At 36.4% G+C, this 27,932-nt stretch overlaps 1 protein-coding gene across 4 annotated transcripts in view; it reads left to right on the forward strand.

Moving 5' to 3' along the window:
- LOC150079052 (uncharacterized) overlaps nucleotides 1-27,932 on the forward strand; it is a 577,353-nt gene that overhangs the window by 145,018 nt on the left and 404,403 nt on the right. For all 4 annotated transcript variants that reach the window (XM_090382803.1, XM_090382804.1, XM_090382802.1 and 1 more), the window contains one exon: nucleotides 4,082-4,183. In XM_090382803.1, the coding sequence (XP_090238929.1) occupies nucleotides 4,082-4,183 (102 nt within the window). The remainder of the gene's footprint in view (nucleotides 1-4,081; nucleotides 4,184-27,932) is intronic.

Consider the following 27,932-nt stretch of genomic DNA (forward strand, 5'->3'; position numbering starts at 1 on the left):
GGTTAAAGAAGCACTACAGGATCATCTAGACAAGACTTCAGTTATAGCTTGGACACAGCATGGTTTTGTTAAGGGGAAGTCTTGCCTGACCAATTTCATTGGATACTGTGTTGCAGTCACAAAAGAGCTGGATGCAGGGAATATTATATACTTTGATCTTAGAAAGGCTTTTGATACTGTTGCACATGGAAGACTGCTGCACAAGGTGCCTCTGTAGCCAGGTGGGCAGGAGCAGCAGTGCATAGCACACGCTTCTTGATTAGACCGGTGTTCGAGCCCATGACCACCAAATACGGAGGATGTGGAAAGGTATGGAAATGACCACCGCATATCCCCGGAGCAATATGGCCTTAGTTGCTAATGCTCCTAAAAACCAAACAACAACAACAACAACTGCTACACAAATTGTAGCAGTGTGGCATTGGAGGCAAATTGCTGCTATGGATAAAGGGGTGGTTGGGGGGGGGGGAGAAGACAGAGAGCGGTATTCAATGGACACTGCTCATCGTGGACTAATGTTATTGGTGGAGTCCCTCAGGGTTCAGTGTTGGGTCCATTATTGTTTTCTGTATTTATAAATAATATTGATGATGGTATATCAAGTTTAATGTCCAAGTTTGCAGACGATACAAAGGTTGGCAGGGTTGTTAAGGACACTACTGACGCTATGCTGCTGCAACAGGATCTGGAAAGGTTGAGCAGATGGGCAAATGAAGTTTAACATTGACAAATGTAAAGTACTACATATGGGAAGCAGCAACCCCAGAGCAACGTATCAACTCTATGGTACTACACTGACTGTAGCAGAGAATGAAAAGGACCTGGGATAATTGTGCAGGCAGATATGAAGTTCTCTGAGCAGTGCAGACAGGCTGCAAGAGTAGCTCATGGTGTTCTGTCAATGATGTACAGGAATTTTTCTAGCAGGGATAAGGAGGTGATTATTCCCTTGTATAAGGCAATGGTCAGGACACACCTTGAGTACTATATACAGGTCTGGAGGCCTCATTTCAAGAAGGATGTAGAGCTGCTGTAAAGAGTACAGAGAAGGGCAACAAAATTAGTGAATGGAACAAAGGGTTGCTCTTATGAAGAAAGGCTTAAGTTTTGCAAATTACAGTGTCTGGAGACTAGGCACTGGCAAGGTGATCTGATAGAGGTGTATAAAGCCTTTAATGGTTTGAGCGTACTCAATGCTAATGGGATTCCTCCTCTTGCTCAGAATAATCACCTGAGAGGGCATAAATTCAAATTGAGGAAAGACAGATGTAGGATAGATGTGTGGAAATTTGCCTTTAGCCAGCGGGTAATTGATTGCTGGATCAAATTTCCATCTGTTGTTGTGGAAGTTGAATAAATTCAAGGCAGAACTAGACAAACATTTGGAATGAATGGATCAGTGAAATGGGAAGGGGTTTTTTTTTATTTTTTTTTATTTTTTAGCTGATGCTGTATAAGCTGTGTGCCTCTACTAATGCTAAAGTTAATCAGAAAGCCTGTGGTAGATATAAATTAGTGTCTGTAATAAAGTCACAAAGTAGGTGAAGCAAGCTGAGGCAGATATTTGCTAAGGCAAAGAAAGTAAAAAACAGCAAAAAATTCTTTAATTATATTAACAGTGGAAGAAAGGGGTTGAATTGTAGAGGTCCACTTAATGTTGCTGGTTCAAACGATGATCCTCATCAAGTTGCTGAAAAACTGAATAGGTATTTGCATATAAATTCACACATGAGGAATTCTTTAGGGAATGGGATGCCAGAAGTTTATCAAACTCCTATTAGGGAGTTAAATGATTTTGTTATAACTGAGAGGAAAGATTAAGATAAATTCTTGAAACTAAACATCATAAAGTATCCTGGAGTGGATGGGATCTATTTAGTTATATTAAAGGAGGCAGCAAAGGACATAAGCAAACTCTCAGCCATAATTATGGGCGTATCTTTGGATTCAGAGGAGATCGTATGGACTGGAGTTGTACAGATATATTCCCAGTTCAGAAAAGGAGGATGGACATGAGTAATTACATACCTATTAGCTTAATTTCTGTCCTCCAGAGAAAATAAGAGTCACTGGTTAAAGATGTAATGCACGACCAACTAGACAGGAATGCAATTATACTGCAGTCACAGTATTGCTTTTTTAAGGGAAGATCCTTTCAGACCAATCTGGTTCTATGATCGATTGACAAAGGAACTAGATGAAAAAAATAATAATTTTGATATCATATACTTGGGTTTCAGAAAAGCTTTTGATACTGTTCCACATAAATGGCTGCTGTATAAATTGTTGGAGCAGTGTGGCATTAAGGCAAGTTACTGCACTGGATAAAGAGATGGTTGAGTTGCAGAAGAAAGAGAGAGTAGTTACTTACGTTATTTGTGTTATTTGCTGATGTGATTTTATATATTAATGATATTGATGATGGTACATCAGGCTTAATGTCTAAGTTTGCAGATGATACAGGATGGTTAATGAGTAATCAAGGTAAGAAAATGCAAGAATATCTAGAAAAATTAGGTTGAATAGGCTGAGAAATGGCAGTTGAAGTTTAATATTGACAAATGCAAGGTATTGCATGTGGGTAGCAGTAATACCAGAGTAATGAACTTATAGTGGACTGCTACACTCAGGGTAATGAAAAAATATCTTGTAAGTAATTTTGCAGTCATATATGAAGTTCTCTGACAGTGCAGACAGGCTGTTAGGATAGCTCATTGGGTTTTGTCAATGATAAACAGAAACTTTGCAAGCAGGGAAAAGAATGTGATTATCTCATTGTACAAGGCAATGATTAGGCTGCACCTTGAGTACTGCATACAGGTCTGGAGGCTTCAATTTAGGAAGGATATAGATCTGCTGAAATGGGTGCATAGATGGAGTTATGAGATTGGTGGGAATGAAAGGACGGGTGGTTTTACCGTCAGCTTTCATGGACTAATTGCACAAATTGCAGCATATAGAGCCTAGGCAGCTGATGTGATTGAGGTGTTCAATGTTTTGAATGGATTGAGCAAGCTGAATGCTGATGGCATTCTTCTTCGGACTACATACTTGAGGAAACAAAAATTCAAACTGAGGAAGGATGGCTGCAGGATAGATTTTTTGCAGGTTTGCCTTCAGCCAATTGTGGTTGATTTTGGAACAAACTTTCTTGTGTTGTTGTTCAAGCGGGTAGTTTGAATAAATTCATGGAAGAAATAGACAAATTACTGGAGAGGATGAATGGTGATGTAGGAGATTTTTTTTTTTTTTTTAGCTGATGTTTTATAAGCCTGCTTTTTTTAGTGTTAATATTAGTAGTGACAAATGATGCAAGAAAGCAAGCTTATAGGGCATCAACCAAAAATAACAAAAAAAAAAAAAAAAAACCAAAAAAAAAAAAAAAAACCAAAAAACATCCCACCTCACTCATTCATTCCCTCCAAGAATTTGTCTCGTTCTTCCATGAATTTATTCATACCATTCTCTTTCACAACTGACAGAAGTTTGTTCCAACAACCAACCACCCACTGGCTGAAGGTAAACTTTTTTTTTCACATGTATTCTGCAACCACCCATCCTCGATTTGAATTAATGCCCCCTCACATGTGTATCTCAGCAAGAGGAAGAATGCCATCAACATTGAGCCTGCTCAAGCCATTTAAGGCCTTAAATACCTCAGTCAGATCTTGCAGGTGCCTAGTCCAGACACCTCAGGTTGCAGATCTGAAGCCTGTCTTGTAAGAGTACCCTTTATTTTTTCTTTGCCAATCAGTTATACTAGGAACGTTACTCTTGTGTACTTTACAATTCTGCTGTATTTCCTTTTCTTTTTTTCCTTCTCCTTCCTTTCTGTATACTCACTACTGTAATTATACTAATAATATTTCCACTCTCTTCGTATTCCTTCATATCTTGAAATTATACTATTTAAGTAAATTTAGCAAACCAAAAACTCATTTGCTAAATTTGTAAAATTTAGCAAATGAGTAAATTTATGCTCATTTGTGAAGAAAGTAACAGTTATTTCACCTTCTGCTATTTTACTTGTTTTTGTTTTCATAAGATAAAAATATTTATAACAATATTTTTTTATTATTAGGCTCTGGTATCTTCATTTCTCCCAAAGGGGTTCTACTGCGTTCTGGATCTGTAGCTTTGAGTTTAATAGTATGGGCAGGATGTGGAGTGATCTCTCTACTAGGTAAGATTTAAAATTTGAGGTGGAATGTATGTGTAAATTCTCTGTCAGAGGATTATGAACTAAGGATGTGCAATTCCAGGTAGACCTGGTCTATTGAATGAGTCTGTTTGAGCTGCTAGGTCCAAGTTTATTTCCTCTGTCTGACAATAGTTCCTATATTCAAGAACTAAAGCCCCAAGTGCCAAGTAATAGTGTCCAAGCAATTTTGTGTGATATACATTGTCACATATTCTTGTGTATACTCTTGTGTGATCTTCCTAAATTATTTAGTTCTGTTTTATTTCTAGTGCCTTTCTCTCATCAGTATCAGTTTACTGTAAATGGTCCTGTACTTAAACGGTATCACGTAAGAATGCAAAAAAGAAAATCCACCTTTCTTTTCTTACATATTTTTTATTAATTTCTTTACTAACAGGGCTAACATACTATAGCAGGGGTGGCCAACTAGACGACCTTTGGGAGCCACAATAGTGGAAGGCATATTGGAAAGAGCAATATAATAAAATGCATACATACATCTCCATGAACTGATGGTTCCATCTGTTGTGCGTAGCATCTCTATGATAAAATGTTATAGATGTACGTGTGGTTAAATCAGTTTTTTACAGTGCATGAGTTAATTTGTGTGAACATTATTAGTTTCTTTTTAAGTGATACCCTTTAAAAGTTATTGTTGTCTGGAAAATGTAAATATGAAGACTATATAGGGGATTTAAGGTAAAGTAGGAAGAGGAGTTTGTTTTTGTGGAGAGAAATGGTAAACCAATGTGTCTTTTGTGTCTGTAACATCATCACAGTTCAAGGCCAGTAATCTTAAGTGCTATTATGAAACGAATCACAGTTCTTTCACCCAACAACTTTCTGCTGGTTCTGTGTTAAGGCGAACTAAAATATTGTCTTTAAAAGAAAAATTTAATAGTCAAACCAAGGTTATGTCAATGTTTATTAAAGTGGCAGATGTAACAACAGAGGCTAGATTTACCTTGGCCGTCAATATCGTTCAGGCAAAGTGCCCCTGCACAGAAGGAGAGTCCATTAAGAAAAATACTGCTCAAGTAATTTTCTGTTTTAGACCCAGAAAATAGAAAACTGCACAAAAAAAAAAAAAAACCTCCAAAGATGGCAGTCTTGTCTGCACAGGAGTCATAGAGAGGAAGTTGTTCCAGCTTGCCTCTGCATAGGACATAGTTGTCTGACACACTCTTTTCTGCTGAGGGCTGACGACCCTCCTATGTGTGAGTACTGTGACACCATTTTAACTATTAGACACATTTTAACTGAATGTCCATGTTTTAGACATGAATGACGTATATCTTTTAGCACTTTTAACCATCTGACTGGGCCCTATACACTCAGTCAGATACTCTCTGACAATGATCACATATCAGCTGTTTTTAACTATTTAAAACTGATAAACTTATTTACATTTTTTTAACATACTTTTATTACATTTTATATATCATTTATACTTTGTTGACTGCTTTATACATATTTTTTGTACAAATCTTTTTCTGATATAGTGACCAATATTCCTGGGTAACTGTAATATTTTAACCTTTGTTTCCATACTTTTAATATGTCTACTCATTTGTTGTGGTTGGTGCATTATATAGACTTGGTTGCTGTTGTCCAGTAAGCCCAAAACTAAACCAAACTGCACAAAATGAATGAACAAATCCCTGTATCCAGACATACAGTGGAAAGATGAATTTCTGTAATCAGCGCTGATATCATAAATAACTTGCAAAATGATTTAAAGAATTGCTCAGCACTGAGTCTGGCCTTGGATGAATCTACAGACGTTGAAGATAAACCACACCTAGCCATATTTGTTCACTTTGTAACAAATAATCTAGATGTGAAGAAGAACTATTAGATCTGATTGCTTTGAAGGATATGACTCAAGCTTCCGACATAAAAGGAAGTCTTGATCTTGCACTTGGCAAAGCTTCTTGATTTTATCAATGAAGAAGATAGTCAGTGTTGCAACTGATGGCACCCTGGCTATGAGAGGTGCCAATAAAGGGCTTGCAGGACTTTTAACTGCTGATGCATTTTTTTTCCCGATTTTATCCCTGTCCATTTCATTAGTCATAGGGAACACCCAGCAGCTAAATATTTTAAATATGAACATGCTATGGAGATAGTTCTGAACATTGTTAACTACATATTCTCAAGCACCAAAGCACATTGACAGTTCAAAAAGCCTTCATGGAAGAAATAGACAACGATCAGCTTCCAGATGATGCATCATGTTTCTGTTTAGTAAGGTGGCTCTCGGTAAGCATGTTCTGACAAAGTTCTTTCACTTGATGGAGCCAATCAAACAATTTGTCAAAGAAAAAGGGAAATATTTCCCTCAACTTGAGGATGCCCAGTGGTTAATAGATGTGGAATTTTTCACAGATGTTGTTCAGCATTTACAATCATTAAATGTATCTCTGCAAGGATAAGGCAAACTTATTTCTGATCTAGCACAGAGTGTGTTCAGCTTCCACAACTAACTGAAACTCTTCGAGAAGGACCTGGTTTCTAAAACCTTTTCACGTGTTTGAGTAAAACTTTGAAAACTCTAACCGGATTTGAAATAATTACTAGAGATTATATGCAAGTTACACAGACTAGCAGAAGAAATTAATGATAGATTTCATGATTTAAGAGCACTTAAACTATCATTTGTATTTTTGGAAAATCCTTTTCTTGTTGACATTATGAAGAATGGCTGTCCTGTCTCACTGCCAATTGCTGGGGATACAGCAGCTGTAGAGTTGGACATACTGGAGCTCCAAAAGGATGAAGGATTGAAACACCTGAAAGGATGTGGCTGCTTGACTATCGAGTTTTGGAAGCAGGTTTCAGAACAAAAATATCCTAAAACAAAAGTGTGCATGCAGAGATTAATCTCTATTTTTGGTACAACATATTCTTGTGAGTCTGTATTTAAATTTAATTAGTTAAATTTTTAACACTTAAATTTATTGAAAATAAGTATCAGTCTGTTTTGACTGATGAGTATTTAAATGAGCTTGTACATACTGCACTAACAAGTTATCAACCAGCCTTTCAGCAGCTAAGTTGGACAACACCCGTAAAGCATCGACAAGCAAACCTAATATATAAATATCTTCTGTGGAGTCTGTCAGAATTAGTAATTTGAGAAATTTGTGTATTTTTTTTTTTTTTTTTTGAAAAAAGCTTTGTAACAAGAAATATGCTTACTTAAAAAATAAAGTTATTATTTTTAAACTTTAATCAGTGTTATATATAAAATTTTGATATAAATAAAAATCTAAATGTATCTGCATGAAAGCCACACCACAAGCCTGTGCGAGCCACACTATGGCAACACCTGTACTGTAGCCTAGCCATCATGAATGAAAAAGACCATGAGTCTTGCAGGCTAAGAGGATTAAAAGAACTAATCTTTGCAGGAAATACCATCATTCCTCATTATGCACTTACTCATGTACACAGCCATTAAGCAAAATTTCTCCTTTTCTTGTTTACAGGAAAGTTTTGAAGAGGGCACTTCAATCTGGGGGATCTCCTGATAGAGATATATCAACCAAAAACATTCAGAGCAGTTGATAAAGCAAAAACTGCCAGTTTCAGTCACTCTTCATTATACCCTGAATACTTTCAGGGGAGTTATAACGGAGTGGGACTTGTTAACTGTCATAGAGGAGGAAATAGTTCTGGAACTTGAACATCAGAAAGTGATTCATGCCAAATGGATTATGACCAGAAAGGATGGGAATTTAATACCCACATGCAGCATCATACTTATCTTCAGTACTCCCATCTTGCTACCAACAGTTAAAATAGGATATTTGTTATGTAGAATTGAACCATACATAGTGAACCCCATCTGGTGCTACAAATGAACAATATGGCTATTCCTGGGTGACACATCAAGGAGGTGCAGTCTTTCCTCATTCTGGGTCAAAAGAACACAGCCAATCTCGCCTCCATAGCCAAACAGCAAAGGAAATCATTTGGCCTTCTCTAAGAATTGTGAACTATGGAAACTTGGGGAAATTTTTCATGAATACAAGGTAGAAAGCAAAGTAACTTATCCAGAAACACAAAAACAAATCTTAGCAGGTATGCCTGTACTCTGAAAGGATACAGAACAGTTGCCATTCAAACAGATGTCTTGGTTACCTTGAAGGCCATCTGAGCCTGATCAGTACTCTCCATCAAAACAAACAAATATACTACACAGCTGATGAGATAACTAACACTCCAAACATTGTGGCACCTGACAAAGTGCCAGATCCCAGGGAACTAGCCAAACCAAAGTATACTGTTTCTATGGAAACCAAACAATTGAATTCCATTAACATGTAAATAGATAATGAAATGGAAGGAACTGATACAATACTGATGTTACATGCAGAAGATGACTTGGATTATGGCCACCCTGTCTTCCCAAGAAAAGATAAGCCAAAAACAGGACTGGCATAAATCTACCTTCTCGAAGAGACAGTCTGATCAAGCATCCAAATATAGAAATAAGTAATGCAGAACAAAATGCAATTGAATTGCTTTAGCTTGCTCAGCAATACTGATGAGCTAGCAGAGCTAGTTGAACAATACAATCCTGTTAGTGTGTGCTTACAGAAAACTTACCTAAACCCTGGTGTGTCTCCTAAGATACTAATATACAGACTCAAAAAAACTGCAGAATCACCTGGTTACGGGGGAGTTGCAATTCTAGTTAAATCCAATATCCTATCCAGACATTTCTCTCCAAATTAAGTTAGAAATGGTGGCATTATTCATTTTCATTGGAATCACTTCAACCCTGGTATCATCTTATATCCTACTCAATTTTCTGCTTGCTGATTTTGACAATGTAATATCTCAGCTTTTATATCCACAATATATTTTAGAAGATCTGAATGGTCACAACCATTATGGGGATCTTTTTATGGTTTCATACATATATCCATCTCCCAACAGGTGCTCTATCTGCCTTAGATCTATCAATATGCTCCTTCTAACTATCTGAGTAATCTTCATAACATGATTACTTCTCTATTATCACTAAAATACAAACTCAGTTGCCCCTCAGTTCTCAAGTTGCACCACCTGGAACTTCCATAAGGCAGACTGGAATAATTACTCAAAATATATCCATCTTTGTGATGAGCTGATTCAGTCTTCTCCTATTGAAGTTGTAATTGCACATAGTACCAACCAAATATTAGCTGCTACCACTATGTCAATACCAAAATCACAAGCAGGTAGACGACTTGTAATCACTGGTGGAATAGAGACTGCACCCACGCCTGGCACTAGGGTTTTTGGCACCCTTATGCAGAAATGTATTTGGTGCCATTGAAGATTGTAATGAATATTACAATTTTGAATAAATACAAATGGAAATACATTTCTTATTAATTTTATTTATATCAATTACATTCTCAATTTACATGCTTTAATATTGACAAAATCACGTACAAGTTCAGATACATTGTTTTCAAATATCATGTTCTATAGATATCATTGCCAGATTTACATACATGTCTTGTGACATACCTGATCTTAAATAGTTTTTAAGATCAGGTATGTCACAAGTTTTAATCTGGAAAATGATCTCTTCCCATTTGTAACACTCACCAGAATTGTTAATAAAATTCTTAGGGCTATTGTCAAATTCAAAAAAGGCAATTTATTTATGCAAATTAATTTTAATGTTTAATAGGGATTTTTAAATTTATCTAAATCCAATTTAAAAAGATCCCTGAATGCACATATTTTGTTGAATAACTCAGTTCCATTTATTTATTTGTTATCTCCATCTGTTAAATGTATTTGCAAGCCATTGCAGTTCTATCATAGTTTTTCACGATCAGAATCGTTGGGTTTATGTAAATCATACAAAAACTGAAACTATTCGTTGTGTAGTTTTAGTTGTTAAAATCTTTCATTTAGGGAAGACATTGGTGTTAAAGAAATCCACTTGAAATTTATCTTCCGGCGATAGCAACGATTCGTCCTCATGCTTGTAGGACATTCGTCCTCCTTTGGCGAAACTTATTTAACACTTTGAAAGTTTGATATTGCATCAAGATCTTCACAAAGTTGTTTTGCTTCTTGTTGAAGTTTCTCATAGCTGGTGGCATCATAACGATAATTTGAAATAAAAGTTTATAAATTTTTTATGAATGTCAAAGATACAGCCATGTTGCACTAATATTTTGAAGCACCTCACTTATGGGATTGATATGATTTAATATGTCATGCCATAGTATCAGTGAACACAAAAATTTGAAATCCTTTAGCTTAGTGCATAAATTTTTGTGTCAAATTACATTTCTTTAGCCATCATTTCGTTACAATAAATTTCATATAGGGAATCATATATATTTCTCCAGTTTGATGCCTTAGAGGTTGCAGAGCATCAATGAGGCTTTCTAATTGGGTATCTGCAACGGGCTGCAATGTCAACAAAGAAATATGTTTCTTGAGTACTTCCCAGCATTTTGCTGATCCTGCCAAAAATTTGCATATTTCTTGTGCAATTCCAAAGAAACTGATTGTTTCGGTATTTACTTTAGCTGCATCATTGATGACTAAATTGAGGCTGTGGGTAGTACAGGGTACAAAGAAGGTGCGGGAGTTTTTGTTTAAAATCATTTTTTGTAGTTCATGTTCGGCATCCTTCATATTCACACTGTTATCCTCTTATGTCACTAATATCCAGATTCCAAGTGCTTAATTTGTTTACACTAGCACTACATAAACCTTCGCCGATTAAATATCAGATATTGGCAAAAACCTCAGGAAGTGCTCTTCAATTAATATCGTATAGCCTGAATATTAAATATAACATATAATAACTGACATTTGCTCAATATGACTGGCATTCTGGGTACAATCCAATATGATAGAATAAGATTTTGCTTTCTTATTGCAGTCAAAATCTTCTCAGTGATAGCATTGCCTAACAAATTAATAATTTCATTTTGTAAGGGCATTTAGGCTTATCTTAAGGTTGTTTCGATATGTATCGACATAACAGGATCGAATTAACCAAACAGTTTTATTAATTTTAAAAGTTCCTATTAGAAAGTTTATCAGATGAACCCTGTAACACTAGGCATTGAGATCCAAGATATTTTTGATAATCCTTAAATGACATCGTGATCAGTGTTTCCATTCCAGTTTGCATAATCTTTTATTTTGTGCATCAATTGTGGTTTTATTTGTAAGATTCTTTCTAAAGTCACATCATTGTTCCAAATGTTTCACATGACCAATGTTTGTTTCATGTGTGTGAAGAGTATCGAATAGATTTCTCCAATTATTGTAACCGGTCGATACAAAACTATTACCTGAATTGCAAAATCTGTTTTTGAAAATAATTTGCAACAGAAACAAAACACACAGTCTTCAAGAAGATGGATATACCAGCCAGGTTCTTGGAACAATTTCCAAGAACCTGGTATTTAATGTGCATTACTAAACTTATGTCCCTTTGAATTTCTAGGATACAAAATATTTCTTCTGAACAGGTCCCGATTCTGTTAAAATAATGCGTAGTTGATCAGCGAGTTTTGGCCACTTTGCGGGATCTTCTAATTGAATTGATTGTGGCTGTTCCTTCTCAAATGTGCCCAAATTAAATGGCAATTCGCATTGTTCTTCCAAGCTGATTGTTGTTTCTGCTGAGAATTAAGTTTTTTGATTGACTTTTTTTTTCACTAGAACCACCACTGATGATTTGAATTTTTCTGATGTAAGGTTTGAGAAATCTTTGACATCAGAGAGAGAGAGACATGGGTTTGTTTCTGAAGTACATGATAGATTTTCAGACGTTTGAGTGGTCGAAAAGTCATCGCTATTAGGCAGATAATCTCTTAAGTCACAGGTGTTAAGTTGGGTAACAGGAACTTCTTCATCTTGATCATTAACTGTTTCTAAAGGCTGAGGATTTTAATTTGTAGATTTTAGTTTTATAATGTTATGATCAAGTGCTCCAGCCTGTTTTCGAAGGGCTTCTTCTTTTGTAGGCTTCCTTTTTCTATTTTGTAACCTGAGAGTTTCTTTCTTGATTCAGAAATTTTATTTTTTGATTCTGATTCTTCCATTATATTAAAATGAATGTGAATAAAAAAATAAAATCTGGAATAAAATAAATTTAATTAATATATAAATACATAAAATGAATTATAACTTTGATTTAATACAGAATAACTTATCTGAATTATCTAACTAAACAATGTAAAGAACCTCATATAGGTACCGTCTGTTTTTATGATGCATAGCGCTTATAGATATTTTGAAATAAAAGCCATCATACTGACAATATTAGGTTCCTACCTTGTATTGTTGTCTCAGATATCTGATACATATATGGACCTCAGATATCTGATACAGTGAAATCCAGTTGTAACAAATAGTGATATAACAAAAAATTCAGTATAATGAATTTTTTTTACAGTCCCAGCATAAATCCATAAAGAAATAATATTAAACAGATCTTGATGAAACAAAAAAACTATAATGAAATTTTCAATACATACTTTTATGAGGGAATCTGCTATTCTTCTCTTAATTTTTTATAACGAACTGAATATTATTGATACAATAAAATATCAGAGTTATAAAATGTCTTTCAGTTCATTAGAAAACCTATATGGACCTTAAATCAGGGTGCATGAAACCACTAAAGAAATTTCGTGCCTACCTTATTGACAATTCTGGAAGATGGAGAGATTTTAAGTAAAATAAGCAATATACTGATTTGAAATAAACTAGTTTTTATGTTTCTCTCATGTATAATAAAAATCTGCACTTAAATATGTTTAATAAAGTAGAATTAACAATTTTATTTTTAATTTCAAAGTAACAAAATTTTAGTATTAAAAAAAAAATTTTCTGGTTCCTTTGAATTCATTATAATGTGATTTTACAATTCGGAGAAATCGTGTTGATATGTTGACAATTGACAGTTAGTATAAACCAGAGCTGTGATGCTCAATACGTTCTACGTTGATATCAATATTTGTAAAATAATAAGAGTAAAATAATATTTGTAAAATAAAAAATCATTTTTGAAATTTTTTCGTTAAAATTCTTTTAATTAATTTTCTTATTTTTAATTGCGTTAAATAGATTTTTAATTGTGTTAAATTGTTTTTAATAGTGTTAAATTGTTTTTAATAGTGTTAAATTGATTTTTAATTACTTTTTAATTATTTGTTACTCTAATGTAAGTCTTTCAATTTTTTCGTTTTAATTTCTGGAGAGTATCATATGGAAGCATTCTATGTACTATATTGAGGTAAACTCCTCTTATTATTTTACAGATGTTGATTGACAAATAAGTTCATACTTTTGAATGCAAAAGAAGTAATTTAGCAAACATAAAAAAATGATTTTTGAGTTTATTTCACTTTATTGCCTGTAATAAAACAACAGAGATAGACAAACGATTTTCTACATCTTGTATTCTCTACCTGATACCTCGGCAACTTCTGTGTTGTGTACGTGAACAAATTTTAACTACAGGACAGCATCGATAGTAACCAAAATAATTTAAAAGATTATTATGTTATTAATAAAAGGAGGTACTTACCAAAAACAAAAGAATTCACTTTGTAAACACCACACAAATTTAAAAACACAGACACAGTTACGGTCAGCATAAAGTGTAGTACAGAGCATAACATATCAACATGTGTTACAATTTTTGTACATGCCTAAGCTCTGAATAGATTAGGGCTCTATTTCTCTGTACATTTCAATAAAGTTTGTTTCTATATTGAAATTAAAGTCATTATTTACTGACTTTAACTGAAATATTTTTATTAAATATTATTATAATAAAAATTTTGAATTTCAGCCTCCTTGATGTTGGCACCCCTATGCCCTGCTTACTAGGCTTATCATGTTCCACTGGCCCTGACTGTGCCCTTGGAAAATCAAGGTAGATTAAAGCCTGGAACCAATTCTGTAAATTTCATATGATAGTTAACTTCATTAATTACAATAAACAGGTTCTACAGGTAAATATCATCAAGTTCCTTCACCAATCCTTTGCTGTAAGGGTAAAAATTTGTCCTCTCATGCTGATATAGCAGAAGTATTTGCTGATTGGCCCACTATTGAGTCAGTTTGGTGTGACATAAGCACTGCGAAAGCAAAAATAAGAGTAGGAGTGTGTTATAGGCCTAATAACTTGAATGAGTACAATGAACAATTGTACAGAGAAATAGAGTGGGCTAGTAAATCGGAATGTCTTATAATGGGGATTTTAACTTCCCAGATATTGACTGGAACTTGTGGGTTGGTCACTCACACACTAGTCAGATTTTGTGGATTTACTGGATGATTGTTTTCTGCAGCAGCATGTTTGAGAGGCAACCAGAGAGAGTAATACTCTTGATCTGGTTATCAGCAGTGATCATTCGTGTATTAAGAATTTGCAGATAAAGGAACCACTAGGTGTCAGTGATCACAGTGTACTGATGTGGGATTTACTTAAAGATTTAATTACCATCAGGAGTAAAGGAAAGGGTTTTTGCTTCCATAAAGGTGAGTACAGTGGTCTCAGACAGTTTTTAAATTCTGTACAGTGGGATCAACTGACAATGTTATCAACTGTAAATTCTAAGTAGGAAGCATTCAAGGAATTAATCGTGGATGCTACTAAAAATTTCATACCTATTAAGAAATATTGTTTAAGGTTTAGGCCTAAATGGTTATCAAATGAACTAATGAGACTCGTGAAAGAGAAGAAAAATGCATTGGATGCATATAAATTATCAAGCGACTCAGAAGCCTATGGCAGATATAAACTAGTCTGTAATCAGGTCACAAAGGAGGTTAAGCAGGCGAAGGCAGATTACAAGAAATCCTTGGCAAAAGATGCTAAGAAAAACAGCAAGGATTTCTTTACTTATATAAACTCTAAAAGGAAGGGGATGAATCTGATTGGTCCACTTGACATCGATGGTTCGACTGTTGATGAGACTGCTCAGATAGCAAACAAACTGAATGAGTATTTTGCATCTACATTCACACATGAGGAATTATTGAGGTTTGAAAATGGCAGAAGGTTACAAATCAAATTGTAGCAGGGTGCTTAATGATTTTGTAATAACTGAGAGCAAAGTGGAGGAGAAATTGTTGAAGTTAAACATAAGAAAAGCACCTGGGGTGGATGGGATCTATCCAGTTATATTAAAGGAGGTGGCAAAGGAACTAAGCAAACCCTTAGCCATAATTATGAGAACATCCTTGGACTCAGGAGGTCCCCACGGACTGGAGACGTGCAAATGTATCCCCAATTCACAAAGGGGGATCGAAGGGTGACACGAGTAATTACCGACCAGTTAGTTTAACTTCTGTTCTGGGTAAAATAATGGAGTCACTGGTTAAAGATGCATTGCAGGATCATCTAGACAAGACTGCAGCAATAATTCAGACATAGCATGGGTTTGTTAAGGGAAAGTCTTGTCTGACAAATCTGATTGGTTATTATGGTATGGTTACAAAGGAACTGGATGCAAAAAATAATTTTGATATCATATATTTGGATTTCAGGAAAGCTTTTGACACTGTTGCGCATGGAAGACTATTGTACAAATTGGAGCAGAATAGTATTAAGGGTAAGTTGCTACAATGGATAAAAGGATGGTTAAGTGGGAGAAGACAGAGGGTGGTAATCAATGGGTGCTGCTCTTCCTGGACTAATGTTATTAGTGGAGTCCCACAGGGTTCGGTTTTGGGTCCACTGTTGTTTTGTATATTTATCAATGATATTGATGAAGGTATATCAGGCTTAGTGTCGAAGTTTGCAGATGATACAAAGGTTGGCAGGGTTGTTAATGACAGTAATGGCAGTGTGCTACTGCAACAGGATCTAGATAATTTGGGCAGATGGGCTAAGAAGTGGCAACTGAAGTTTAACCTTGACAAATGCAAAGTACTGTATATGGGTAGAAGTAACCCATATTGTATATGGGTAGAAGTTACTTCTACCCATATACAATACTCCCATATACAGAGAGGAAAGTACCAACTATGTAGTACTACACTTAAGGTGATAGAAAAAGAAAAAGACCTGGGAGTAATTGTGCAGTCAGATATGAAGTTTTCTGAGCAATGCAGACAGGCTGCCAGGGTAGGTCTTTGGGTTTTGTGAATGATACATAGGAATTTTGGTAGCAGGGAAAAGGAGGTGATTGTCCCTCTGTATAAGGCAATGGTATTTTGCAAATGTAATTTTGCTAGCAGGGAAAAGGAGGTGATTGTCCCTCTGTATAAGGCAATGGTAGGCCACACCTTGAGTACTGCATACAGGTCTGGAGACCTCATTTTAGGAAGGATGTAGATTTGCTTGAGCGTGTACAGAGAAGGGCAACAAGATTGGTGAGGGGAATGAAGGGATCCTCTTACCAAGAGAGGCTTATGTTCTGCAAATTGCAGTGGCTGGAGACTAGGCACCTGCGCGGTGATCTGATTGAGGTGTACAAGGCCTTGAATGGGTTGAGCATGCTGAATTCTGATGGGATCCTTCCACTTGTTCAGATTACGAACCTAAGGGGACATAAATTCAAATTAAGAAAAAACAGATGTAAAATAGATGTGCGGAAATTTGTGTTTAGCCAGTGGGTGGTTAATTGCTGGAACAAACTTCCATCTGTCGTTGTGGAAGTTGATAGGTTGAATAAATTTAAGGAGGAACTGGACAGGCATTTGGAGGGAATGGTGTGATTTTTTTTTTTTTTGGCTGATGCTGCATAAGCTCATACACTTGCTTTCTTGCATCACATGCCACTACTACTACTACTATTACTATGGCCATAGTTGCTGATGCAACTAATAAATCCCTAAACCAACTACATCAGCATTTTGTTTCTAAGAGCCACAAAGTCTGATGTACTGTGTTTTCCATTATTTGCTATATCATCATTAATATCATTATTTGCTTCATTATTTGCTATTGCATATGAGTCACAATTTCAACATATTAAATCCTGTGCTGAGTGGTTCAAGTTCAATTTTCTGCTACAGCCTCCTGTTCATAGACCTTTACATCAGTGGAACTTAAACAGTCCTTACATAACTCTTCTAGCAGTGCCATGAGCCCAGATGACATCTGGGCTCATGGCACTTATTTATCTTTTACAACCAGATCTTTAGAATAAACACTTATCCACTATCTTGATGTTATTCAAATATGTTAGCTTTCCTGAAACTGGGGAAAGACTTCTCGTGACTAAATAATTACAGACCAAGTGCTCTTACCAGCTGCTTAGGCAAACTACTGGAAAACACAGTACATCAGACCTTGTGGCTCTTAGAAACACAAAACATCTTGATTGGCCATCAGTGTGGCTTTTAAAAGAATTGATCCACTTTAAATATGTATTTCAAAGCTGAAGCTAACATCTGCAATGCTTTTATCAAGAGACATCATTTGGTAATGATATCACTAGATGTTAAAAAAGCCTTTGATACCACATGGACACAACCACTTCAACTTCAGGACTTTTCAGGTTCATTACCAGACTTCATTATCATCTATACATGTTCATCTCATCTATACATGTGGTAGACTAGACCACAATGGTCCATTCACAGTGCAACATTATCTGCAATCAGAGTAAGCAGCATGACCAGAGACAACTGGAGCATGAAGTATACGTGTATGAAGATGATTTTAACCTGTAACTCTTAAAATTTGAGTGCCATAGAAAGACAACTTCAATTGGTAATAAATAAATTAACTAGAATGTTGGATTCTGCAAAATGGATTTTGAAAGCCATACTGAATATCTGAGCAAAAATCTACTGCCATTACTTCTGTAAATAACATGCACTACACCCTGACCCCAAAATTCAAATAAAGAATAATTTTTTTTTTGATGAAAACCTGTATACTTCGCATGTATTTCCTGAAAATTACAATCTACAGAAATTCAGGTCTAGTGACAATAAGTATCTTCTGTCTTCATAACCTCACTCAACTTCTCAATCAATTGTTACTATGCAATGCACATCTAGACATGAAATTAATAAAGATCCTCCCATTGAGAATAACATCAGAAGATTGTTTTGTCAGTTTGAAGAAACAGGTAGTGTTTTAAAAGAGAAACGCATTGTTGCAGTTTAAAATTACGAGTTCTAAAATCAATAATGCATGATCAGTTATCTAAAAGACTTAGACTGCATGCAATACAAAGTCCAACTTTTTCAGCATTTTGACAAGCCATAGCATGCTGAATATGCAAATTTTCTGTTAAATCGTATTGATGATGAATCAAATTTCTTAAGAACCACCATGTTCAGTGATGAAGTCATGTTTCACATCAGTGAATGCATAAATCGTCATAACTGCTAGATATGAGGAGTATAAAATCCTCTTATGGTTAATAAACATATTCATGATAGCCCCAAGGTGAATGTTTGGTGTGAATTAATGTGTGATCATATCTTTGTGCCATTTTTCTTTGTGGAAAGCACAATTAATGGAGAAATTTAACTGGACATGCCAGAAAATTTTATTTTTCCTCAATTAGAAGAATATGGCCTCTCAAACAATGTAACCACTATCACACTTCTCAGCAATCCTTATTGATGCTTTTAATGTAACATTTCATGAAGGTGGATTGGCAGGTGAGATCCAATTCCGTGGCCACCTAGCAGTCCTGATTTGACATCGTTTGATTATGTGGTGTCAAACAGGACTCCTAGGGCTATGCAAAGAATTATTAGCATTAGCATTAGCATTAGTAGAGGCATTTGATGCAAGAAAGCAAGCTTATGCAGCATCAGCCAAAAAAAAAAAAAAAAAAACCCACTTCCACTTCACCCCTCTGTTCGTTCAAAATACCTGTCCAGCTGAGCCTTAAACTTATTTAGGCTATCAACCTCCACCACAAGGGATGGAAGTCTGTTCCACCAACCAACCACCCGCTGGCTAAAGGCAAATTTCCGCACGTCTATCCTACATCTGTCTTTCCTCAATTTGAATTTATGCCCTCTCAGGTGATTTTTCTGAGCTAGAGGAAGAATCCCATCAGCATTGAGCATGCTTAAACCATTCAAGGCTTTATACACCTCTATCAGATCACCTCGCTGGTGCCTAGTCTCCAGACACTGTAATTTGCAAAACTTAAGCCTTTCTTCGTAAGAGCACCCCTTTGTTCCATTCACTAATCTTGTTGCCCTTCTCTGTACTCGTTCCAGCAGCTCTACATCCTTCTTGAAATGAGGCCTCCAGACCTGAATACAGTACTCTAGGTGTGGCCTGACCATCGCCTTATACAATGGAATAATCACCTCCTTATCCCTGCTGGAAAAATTCCTGTATATCACTGACAATACTCCATGAGCTACTCTTGCAGCCCGTCTGCACTGCTCAGAGAACTTCATATCTGCCTGCACAACCACCCCCAAGTCCCTTTCATTCTCTACCACTGTCAGTGTAGTACCACAGAGTTGATACGTTGCTCTGGGGTTGCTGTTTCCCATGTGTAGTACTTTACATTTATCAATGTTAAACTTCATTTGCCACCTCTCAGCCCATCTGCTCAACCTTTCCAGATCCTGTTGCAGCAGCATAGTGTCAGTAGTGTCCTTGACAACCCTGCCAACCTTTGTATCGTCTGCAAACTTGGACATTAAGCCCGATATACCATCATCAATATCATTTATAAATACAGAAAACAATAATGGACCCAATACTGAACCCTGAGGGACTCCACTAATAACATTAGTCCACAATGAGCAGTGTCCATTGATTACCACTCTCTGTCTATTCCATATCTTGGCATGAGAACTCCTGCTACTTCTGTGAGTTAGTTGTGTGAGTTCTGTATGTGTTTGGTTGGTTTTGAAACTGTTAGAAGTGATAATATGCACATGTATTAGATGTCTTGGAAGTGCCAAATTTTGCTGTGTAATTTTGCTTCCTATGTAACATGCTGTACAGTCTGATTGGCATCTTATCAAATATATGATGCTATTAAAGTCTCGTGTCAAATACTTGTGTCTCTTTATTTGAATTTATGCCCTCTCGGGCAATTATTCTGAGCAAGAGGAAGAATCTCGTCAGCATTGAGCATGCTCAAACCATTCAAGGCTTTATACACCTCAATCAGATCACCACGCAGGTGCCTAGTCTCCAGACATTGTAATTTGCAAAACTTGAGCCTTTCTTCCATTTACTAATCTTGTTGCCCTTCTCTGTACTCATTCCAACAGCTCTACATCCTTCTTAAAATGAAGCCTCCAGACCTGTATACAGTACTCAACGTGTGGGCTGACCATTGCCTTTTGCTCATGCATGAGGAAAAGCACATTACATTAGACGTCAGAATCAAAAGGAACTTTGGATCTGTTTCACATCTTCCATCAACCAGACAGCATCACCGAAGCTCGTTTGGGACAAAGTCTAGAAAATGAATGGCAGATACACATCATATGCTACATCTATCCTTAGATGTAGCGTATGATGGATGTACAATTACAGACCTAACCGCAGTTGCTAACATTTGCTAAAGTGTCTTCCAAAGCATCTCACTCCATGAGGTTCTGGCCCTGAAACAAAAAGCTGAAATGCAGCATTTGCAACTACCTTCTAATAACTGGAAGATGTACAATCATCCTTTCGCAGAATGTGAATTGAAAGTGGCACTATCTCTATCCCATGCGAGTGCTGTTGAGCCAGATGACATCCATTATGAGATGATCAAACATCTTTCATCTGAATATATGGATCGGTTGCTCTGTTTATTCAACAGAATCTACCTTGAAGACCAGTTTCCGGACACCTAGCATAAGGTGCTTGCCTTTCCCATTCCTTTCCTGGCTTGGAAAATTTCCAAACAATTACCACCCAATTGTTCTGACAAGCTGCTTGTGCAAGGAAAGGATGGTCAATGTGTGCCTTATTTGGTATTTAGAAGCAAATGACCTCCTTTCCAAAGTACAATGTGGCTTCCGAAGGAACAGGTCAATGCTTGACCATTTAATAAGAAATATTTATCCAAGCTTCTTTCCTCAAACGCGAGTACGTGGTGTCAATTTTCTTTGATATTGAAAAAGCGTACAACACGGCTTGGGGATTTGGAAGTTTAAGAGATATCTATAATCTTGGTTTTAGGGGTCATCTATCCCTTTTTATTAAAAATTTCTTATTGAACTGCTCATTCTAAGTTCATGTGGGGGTCTGCTCTTTCTCTCTCAACCTTTCCGCCAAAGGAGGAGATCCCCAAAGGTTAGTTCTAAGTGTTACCCTTTTTTGCAACTTCCTCCAACTGTAAACAGTGCCCTCTTCATTGATAACTTTACCATCTGTTCATCATGCAACGTGTGGGTTATCAAAAAACAATTGCAGAATACCATTGACCACATCAACTTGTGGGAAAAGGCTAATGGTTTCAGGTTTTTATCTCAGAAAACTGCATTCACTTTTTCCACAAACAAAATCTTCACTCTGAACCAGAATTAAAGCTCAGACAAACAATCATTCCAGTAGTACCCGAGACAAAATTCTTGGAGCTTGTATTCGATAGTAAATTGACATTTCTTCCACAAATCCGTCAACTCAGTATCAAGTACACGATTGGACTGAACCTCCTTCGTTCAACTCATCTAATAATGGGGAGCAAACCGACATTCTTTACTCTGCCTCTATCATGTGCTGGTCCAATCTTAACTAGACTATGGGTCCCAAGTGTATGCATCTGCTAGAGACAGCATACTATCGTGGCTAAACTCAGTTCACCACCAAGCCATCCGTATTGCTACTGGAGCATTTCAAACATAACCTGTCTAGAGTTTATACAATGAATGCAATTGTCACTAAAATATACCTTTAAAATGAAATCCCTGTCAGATCACTCCATGTGGACATCCATTTTTGAGCCACAAAGGGAAAAGCTATATAACACTCGTCAGACTGCCAACCGTACCTTTGGTATTCATGTCCAAGAGCTGCTCAGACAGCTGAATATTACAATGTTGCCAAGTCACGAGGAACTCGTTCCACCTTGGCATGCTCAACTTCCACCATGCGACTTCTCCATTCATAATGCAGGAAAAGCCAGAACATCATCTGTCTGCTTACAACTTTATGCTTTCCATCGATCTGCTTACTCTGATTTCCTGCCTGTCCTCACTAATGGCTCAAAATCAGAATCATCCGTGGGACTTAGTGTAGTTGTCTCAGACAGTACATTATCTGAGAAGATTCCCTACGAATGCAGTATACACTGCAGAGTTGTATGCTATAGAGAGGCGCCTCCATAGCCAGGTGGGAAGGAGCAGCAGTGCGTAGCACACGCTTCTTGATTAGACCGGGGTTCGAGCCCGTCACCACCAAATACGGAGGATGTGGAAAGGTCAGGGAATGACCACCACCACATATCCTGGAGCAATATGGCCTTAGTTGCTAATGCTCCTAAAAACCAAATAACAACAACAAAACAACAACAATATGCTATAGAGCTAGCCTTAGAAATGCTATAGAGCTAGCCTTAGACCATATTAAAACTAATAATTATCAAAGGTGTATAGTATATACAGATTATTTAAGTACATTACAGGCTCTATCAATGATGAGATATAATCCTCATCCATTCATGTTCAGAATTCAGCAGAAGCTATACTCTCTTTATGAATCAAGTCTTGACATCCAGTTCTGCTGGATCACAATCATCTGCATGATGCTATTGAGGCAGTGTTAGGTGGGCTGGAAAACTGCCAGCTTGGGATTCACAGAATAAAAGATTAACAGTAGCCGCAGGCAGAGGTGCAAGTGATTCTTGCATTGCTTCTATTAGATTAGAGGGCGGGGTGCTTGGGTTTTCAGGAACAGGTGGGAGTCATCATGAAACAAATAAATGCGTGGGCTGTATTAGGGTATCTAAGAATAAGAACAAGTGCATGTACACCAATGCTAGGAGTATACTAAATAAATTTGATGAATTTGAAGTGCTAGTCAAGACATCAAAGACGAATATTGTTGGAATATCAGAGACATGATGTCACGCTGATATAAGCAGGCAGAATTGGAATTTGGTGAGTACAATGTGTACAGAAGGGATAGACAGGATAGGAAGGGAGGAGGGGTTATGCTGTTAATTAAGAAACACACAAAATCTAAGGAAGTGCATTCAGTTGACATAGATGGTCAGTGCAAAGTTGAATCAGTTTGGTGTGATGTAAGGTGGAAAAGCAAAAATAAGAGTAGGAGTGTGTTATAGGCCTAATGACTCTGAGGAGTACAACAAACAACTGTATAGAGAAATAGGGTGGGCCAGTAAATCAAAATGTCTAATAATGAGGGATTTAACTTCCTGGATATTGACTGGAACTTGTGATTTGGTCACTTGCACACTAACAAGAATTTTGTGAATTTATTGGATGATCGTTTTCTGCAGTAGCATGTTTGAGAGGCAACCAGAGAGAGTAATGCTCTTGATTTGGTTATCAGTAGTGATTATTCATGCATTAAAAATTTGCAGTTAAAGGAACCGCTGGGTGGCAATGATCACAGTGTACCAATGTGGGATTTACTTAAAAATATTACTACCATCAGTTGTAAGGGAAGGGTTTATGCTTCCATAAAGGTGACTACAGTGGTCTCTGACAGTTTTTAAATTGTATACAGTGAGACCATCTGATGATGTTACCAACAGGAAATTCTAAATGGGAAACATTCAAGGAAGTAATCGGGGAAGCTACTAGGCTTTTCATACCAATTAAGAAATACTTCAAGGTTTAGACCTCAATGGATGTCAGATGAACTAATGAGACTCTTGGCAGAGAAGAAAAATGCATGGGATGCATATAAATTATTAGGCAACACAGAAGCCTATGATAGATATAAGCTAATCTGTAATGAAGTCACAAAGGAAGTTAGGCAAGCAAAGGCAGATTATGATAAATCTTTGGCAAAGGATGCTAAGAAAAACAGCAAGGACTTCTTTAATTCTAAAAGGAAGGGAATGAATCAGATTAGTCCGCTTGATATCGATGGTCAAAATGTTGTTGATCCTGCTCAGATAGCTGATGATCTGAATGAGTATTTTGCATCTACATTCACACATGAGAAGTTATTAAGGGAGAAAAATGCCAGAAGTTTATAAAACTGTAACAGGCTGCTTAACAATGATTTTGTAATAATTGAGAGCAAAGTGGAGGAGAAATTGTTGAAGATAAACATAAGAAAGGCACCTGGGGTGGATGGGATCTATCCAGTTATATTAAAGGAGACTGCAAAGGAAGTAAGCAAACCCTTAGCCATAATTATGAGAGCATCCTTGGACTCAGGGGAAGTCCCCACTCACTGGAAATTGGAAAATGTATCCCCAGTTCACAAAGGTGGATCTAAGGCTGACACGAGTAATTACAGAACAGTTAGTTTAACTTCTGTTCCAGGGAAAATAATGGAGTCACTGGTTAAAGATGTATTGCAGGATCATCTAGACAAGACTGCAGTAATAATATAGACACAGCCTGGGTTTGTTAAGGGAAAGTCTTGTCTGACAAATTTGATTGGATATTATGATGTGGTTAGAAAGGAATTGGATGCAAAAAGTGATTTTGATATCATATACTTGGATTTCAATAAAGCTCTTGACACCGTTGAACATGGAAGACTACTGTAAAAATTGGAGTAGTATGGTATTAAGGGTAAGTTGCTATTATGGATAATAGGGTGGTTGAGTGGGAGAAGACAGAGAGTGGTAATCAATAGACGCTGCTCTTCATGGACTAATATTATTAGTGGAGTCCCCCAGGGCTCAGTGTTGGGTCTATTGTAAAACTAATTTGTTTGGCAATTGCAGAAGTGTGTCCTGAGAAAGAAAATAATTTTGCATGTGTAAGTTTATCTTCATCAACTGTAAATGAGAAGAATTAGGAGCAGATGTTCAAAATTAACTCGTAGATAAAGTTTGTGAATTCAGATATTTTTCAGCAGCAATTGATGGGAGTGAAGGTACAAGCCATACAGTTCAATTACTGATTTATGTCCAAGGTGTAAATCAAAATTGTGCAGAAACTGAAGAGCTAGTTGCATTAAAAAGCTTGAAAGATGCAACAGGTGAAAATATATTTTTGAGTGTGTCAGAAGCAACTGATGGCCTCAAATTGAATGAGATTTGTTATCAGTGGTTATGATGGATGGTGCTAAAACTATGGCCAGTACTAAAATTGTGTTCATGGGTCAGCTTCATAAATATCTTGAGAGTAAAAATATTAAAAAACCAATGCAATTTAATTGCATAATTCACCAGCAGCCTTTGTGCGGAAAATGTTTGGGTGTAGATTCAGTCATGTCAGCTGTAATATCAAAAGTAAATTTTATTTACAAGCCTGGTCTAAATCATCGGCAATTCAAAAATTTTCTTGAAACTATTGAGGCTGAATATGGTGAATTGTTGTAGTACACTGGAGTATGATGGTTGAGTCACAGTAATGTAATGAAGCGATTTTTTGAACTTAAGATTGAAATAGATCTATTTATGAATGATAAATTGAAACCTGTTCCGGAACTGTCAGATCTCAAATGGTTGTGGAACCTTGCCATTTGAACTGATATATGTGAACACCTGAATTTTCTTAATGTGAAACTACAAGGACTAGACAAACTTGTCAATTAATCGTATTATAATGTCAAAGCATTTTAAACAAAACTGGAGTTATTTAAAAGTCAACTACTTCGAAATTGGGCACCTCCGTAGCCAGGTGGGCAAGAGCAGCAGTGCGTAGCACATGCTTCTTGATTAGACCAGAGTTCGAGCCCATGACCACCAAATACGGAGGATGCAAAAAGGTCCAGGAATGACCACCGCATATCCCCGGAGCAATATGGCCTTAGTTGCTAATGCTCCAAATAACAAACTTCGGAATTATTTTTTCACATTTTCCATGCTGCAATAATTTATCTAAAAATATGCCTAGCTGTAATTTTTCCACTGAAAAGTTTGTTAAAAACATTAGTTTGATGCAGTAAAATTTTTTGGCTAGATTTTCTGATTTTAAAAATAATTCAAAAGGTGTTTGAACTTTTTCAAAATCCATTTGACATACCGGTCAACGATGTTGGTGAGAATTTACAATTAGAGTTGGTAGATCTTCAATCTAATGATGCACAGAAGATAATATTTAAAAGTGAAAATCTAATTCAATTTTATTCAACATTATCTGAGTCAAATTATCCAAAAATTAAAAATTTTTGAAAGTACATGTATATGTGAGCAGACCTTTTCAAAAATGAAATATATAAAATAAAAAATACGATCATGTCTAACTGATCCGCATTTACGTGACTTTTTAAGAAATGAAACTAGTACCTTAAAACTCGATATGATGAAACTTAGTCACTCTCTACAACCATATTCATCGCATTAATTATAACTTTGTTGTTTTACTGACTGTATTTTTGTGATTAGTACAATAAATAAGTGATAATTAATTTTTGTTGTATTACTGACATATTTTTGTGATTATTACAATAAATAAGTAACAATTAAAATCTGATATGAACAAACTGGTGTATTTTATATTACATATCCATCAATTTATTTTTGAATCTGTAGATATAGGTAGGTATAAAATTTGTTTCTTTGCATAACATTAAAGTTATGCATAGAATGTAGTTTTCAGTAATTAGGAATTTTCTCCGGCCTGCCAAATATTCCAAAAATTCATATGTGGCCCACTTCTCTAAAAGTTTGGGGACCCCTGATTATACAGGAATTTTGCTAGTAGGGAAAAGGAAGTGATTATCCCTTTGTATAAGGCAATGGTCAGGCCACACCTTGAATACTGCATACAGGTCTGGAGGCCTCATTTTAGGAAGTATGTAGATTTGCTTGAGCGAGTACAGAGAAGGGCAACAAGATTGGTGAAGGGAACGAAAGGGTGATCTTATGAAGAAAGGCTTAAGTGAGATTAGGCACCTGCGATGTGATTTGATAAGGCCTTGAATGGTTTGAGCAGGCTCAGTTCTGATGGGATTCTTCGTCTTGCTCAGATTATGAACCTGAGGGGAGCATAAATTCAAACTGAGGAAAGACAGTTATAAAATAGATGTATGGAAATTTGCCTTTAGCCAGCGAGCGGGTGGTTGGTTAGTGTAACAAACTTCCATCTGTCATTGTGGAAGTTGATAACTTAAATAAATTCAAGAACTGGACAAATGTTTAGAGTGAATGGATGTGTGAAATCGGGTTTTTTTTTTTTTTTTGGCTGATGGTACATAAGCTTGCTTTCCTGCATCACATGCCATGCATCTACTACTACAAAAAGCCACATTGGGATCAGAGGTAATGATCAAATGATCTGGCAGATGCCGCAGCCAGATCATCACAATCTCAGAACAGTCATAGCCTGTTAGTCCCCTATACAGACTAAAAGTATATGATACATTCCAAAATATTTTCCCAGTTGCACCAATCTTGGCATGGGCAAACCAAGAACAAACTATCAGATAAAGATATAGCAGATGTAATTAAACTGCGACAGTCTAGAGTGCACAAGAACCACAGAGAGGAAGTTGTTCTAGCTCGCCTCTGCATAGGACATAATCATCTTATGCATGCTTTTCTGCTAAGTGCAGATGACTGTGATATGAGTGAGAATTGTGGCACTGTTTTAACCATTATTCATATTTTAACCAAGTGTCCACATTATCAGCTAGACCTGTGTCTGAAAATAAGTGGTTTATATTTTACTCCTTTTAGTCAACTTGCTGAGCCATATATACTCAGTC

The sequence above is a fragment of the Mastigoproctus giganteus genome, chromosome 10 (assembly GCF_048544385.1).
Source record: "Mastigoproctus giganteus isolate SK-2022 chromosome 10, ASM4854438v1, whole genome shotgun sequence".
NCBI classification, from domain to species: domain Eukaryota; kingdom Metazoa; phylum Arthropoda; class Arachnida; order Uropygi; family Thelyphonidae; genus Mastigoproctus; species Mastigoproctus giganteus.